The 2,474-nt window shown below is 28.2% G+C and overlaps 1 protein-coding gene across 1 annotated transcript; it reads left to right on the forward strand.

Annotated features, from left to right (window-relative positions):
* Nucleotides 1-317: 317 nt before the first annotated feature.
* On the forward strand, nt 318-2,394 carry Xpac (DNA repair protein complementing XP-A cells homolog Xpac). Its single transcript, XM_072896561.1, has 6 exons — nt 318-572; nt 981-1,133; nt 1,295-1,406; nt 1,489-1,613; nt 1,733-2,009; nt 2,101-2,394. The coding sequence occupies exons 2-6, from the start codon at nt 982-984 to the stop codon at nt 2,260-2,262; spliced, it is 828 nt and encodes a 275-aa protein (XP_072752662.1). The 5' UTR covers nt 318-572; nt 981; the 3' UTR covers nt 2,263-2,394.
* The last annotated feature ends 80 nt before the right edge of the window (nt 2,395-2,474 follow it).

Genomic DNA, 2,474 nt, shown 5'->3' on the forward strand with positions numbered 1-2,474 from the left:
ACGATTATTTTTATTTCTAAATTTAATTTTAAGTCCGATTTAACCTAATTTGTGTTGGCCATAACCAAATAACTTATATATGTAGCAGTGTTGAACTTTACAGGTTGCGGCATAAGTTACCTAAAGTTAAGATCATCGCACACAAAAATGAATAAGCTACCTACATGTGCATAGCATAAGGTCGTATATAAGGACCAATGAGCATGGAGCATTAAGTCGCCATATTGATTCACATAATATTATTATTGGTCCATACGACTTAGGTGGGAATTGCAAGTTGCAAATATACAAACCTTTGACTATAGAAGTATGGACTGCTAGCACTCCAATTTTTCCGATTAGAGCAAGCGAGAGGTTGTGTATCCAACATATCAACAACATTGATTGATTTTCTGTGCCACCATCAAATATCAAAAGGTCGAAATTCAAATCATGAGGTCATATTAATTGTAGAAATAGTAATGATATGTGTCCGAGAACTTTATATAGTAGATAATTTATATCGATTATTATATTTTTTATAAACTAACATCTTCATCTTTTTCTGTCAAAGAATTTTGAACTCGAAATTGGTGAGTAATAACTTTGTTATTATGTTGATACAAAACATGCAGAGATAAAGATATATGCTAAGTAATTTTTATAAGTTAAAGGTCTCTTTAAAAAAAAGATATAACATTGTTTTTTTATACTATTCTTATAATTATGCATTTTTTCTGTATACAATTTAAATATTAAAATTACAAAATTACATTAAAACTTTTACTAAAAATTCCATTGGCTTATTTATTTGAAAAATATGTTCATGATTAGAGACATACTAATATAAATGTTTAACATAATGTAATACTCTTTGTTGAATATTTCTGATATAAAACAACGACAACATATTTGCTTATTTCAAAAGAAAATATCTTTTTCTTTCAAAATATATACGTAATTGATACAAAGTATATACATGCAAGTTTAATATTTTATAGAATGGCTAGTACAACAGCAAGTACAGAAAACGATTCTACTAAAAATGGGAGCAATATCGATATGGAGAAACAATTTAAAGAAAGGGCTGAAAGGAATCATCAGAAAGCACTTTTGTTAAAAAAGTCTAAGATCGTAACTCATCCATATGCAAGGTATATGTCAAACACATGAAAGAATTATTACATATAAAGTATAATATATGAAACCATATTTCCTTTACAATGATAAACTCTTTTTATATAAGAGTAATTTATTGTCTCTACAAATATGCTTGAATAATTTTTTAATGTAATCAATAATGTGGTTGCTATAGAGAAAATAGTGAGTCTACAAAAGGAAGATTACTGAAAGTTCAAGGGCAACGTGTTATTGATAGTGGTGGAGGTTTCCTAATAGAAGAAAATAATGAATTAGAGCAACAAATGGTATAAAAAAAATATATATATGTTGATATATGGTCATAAGTAATTTTATAGTGTTAATAATATTGCATATTTATTTAATTAGCTGAAGATTAGAACAGAACCAGAACCTGTTATTGGTAAATTTAATCAGTGTGAAGAATGCCAACAGAAATTTGGGGATTCGTATCTTTTGCAAACATTTGATCTAGTTGTCTGTGATAAATGCAGGTATGATAATATTATTTAAGATAAATAGTTCTGTTAAATTTTATCCATTTTATCTTTCACAGATATCTGTTAATAATCTCGAAAAATCACAATTATTATATCATTACACATTGTTCTAGAGATAAAGAGGGAAAGCACTCTTTAATTACCAAGACAGAAGCTAAACAAGAGTACTTACTGAAAGATTGTGATCTTGATAAGCGGGAGCCTGTGCTGAAGTATATCGTGCGAAAGAATCCTCACAATGTGAACTGGGGTGAGATGAAGTTATATCTTCATTTGCAGATAGAGCAAAGGGCTTTAGAAGTATGGGGTTCGGAAGAAAATCTGCTGAAAGAGAAAGAAGCCCGCGATATAAAGCGAGAGGGAGCCAAGATCAAAAAATTTAACAAAAAGGTATGTTATTTTTATGCTGATTTGTGTAATAGATTATGAGATTTTTATATATCTTTTGATGCTAAAAGAAGTTTTGTTTGTATTAATGAAGATCAAACAATTGCGAATGCAAGTGAGAAGCTCGTTGTACGATAAAACGATAAAAGCATCTCACACTCACGAATTTGGAGAAGATACATACAATGAAGAGGATGATACATATACACATACTTGCACAATATGCAGTTATGAAGAAACATATGAAAAAATGTGAACTCAAATAACCGTTTATAATAAAATATGAGAATTAATGTGTATTTAATATTATTTTATATGAAGGTATAATTGTTGAATACGAATTTATAGATAAGTCTTTCAAAACTTTTTTTCGGAAATTTGTTAGGATTGTGCATATTTATATCTTATTGAGAGGAATATTTGATTCATATATTTCTAAAAATACATGAAATAAATACACAAATAAAA

The sequence above is a fragment of the Anoplolepis gracilipes genome, chromosome 7 (assembly GCF_047496725.1).
Source record: "Anoplolepis gracilipes chromosome 7, ASM4749672v1, whole genome shotgun sequence".
NCBI classification, from domain to species: domain Eukaryota; kingdom Metazoa; phylum Arthropoda; class Insecta; order Hymenoptera; family Formicidae; genus Anoplolepis; species Anoplolepis gracilipes.

Coding starts and splice junctions, on each gene's coding strand:
- Xpac (XM_072896561.1), top strand. CDS start 982: ATGGCTAGTACAACAGCAAGTACAGAAAACGATTCTACTAAAAATGGG. Junction 1,614..1,732: donor GTTGTCTGTGATAAATGCAG/GTATGATAATAT, acceptor ACATTGTTCTAG/AGATAAAGAGGGAAAGCACT. Junction 2,010..2,100: donor TCAAAAAATTTAACAAAAAG/GTATGTTATTTT, acceptor GTATTAATGAAG/ATCAAACAATTGCGAATGCA.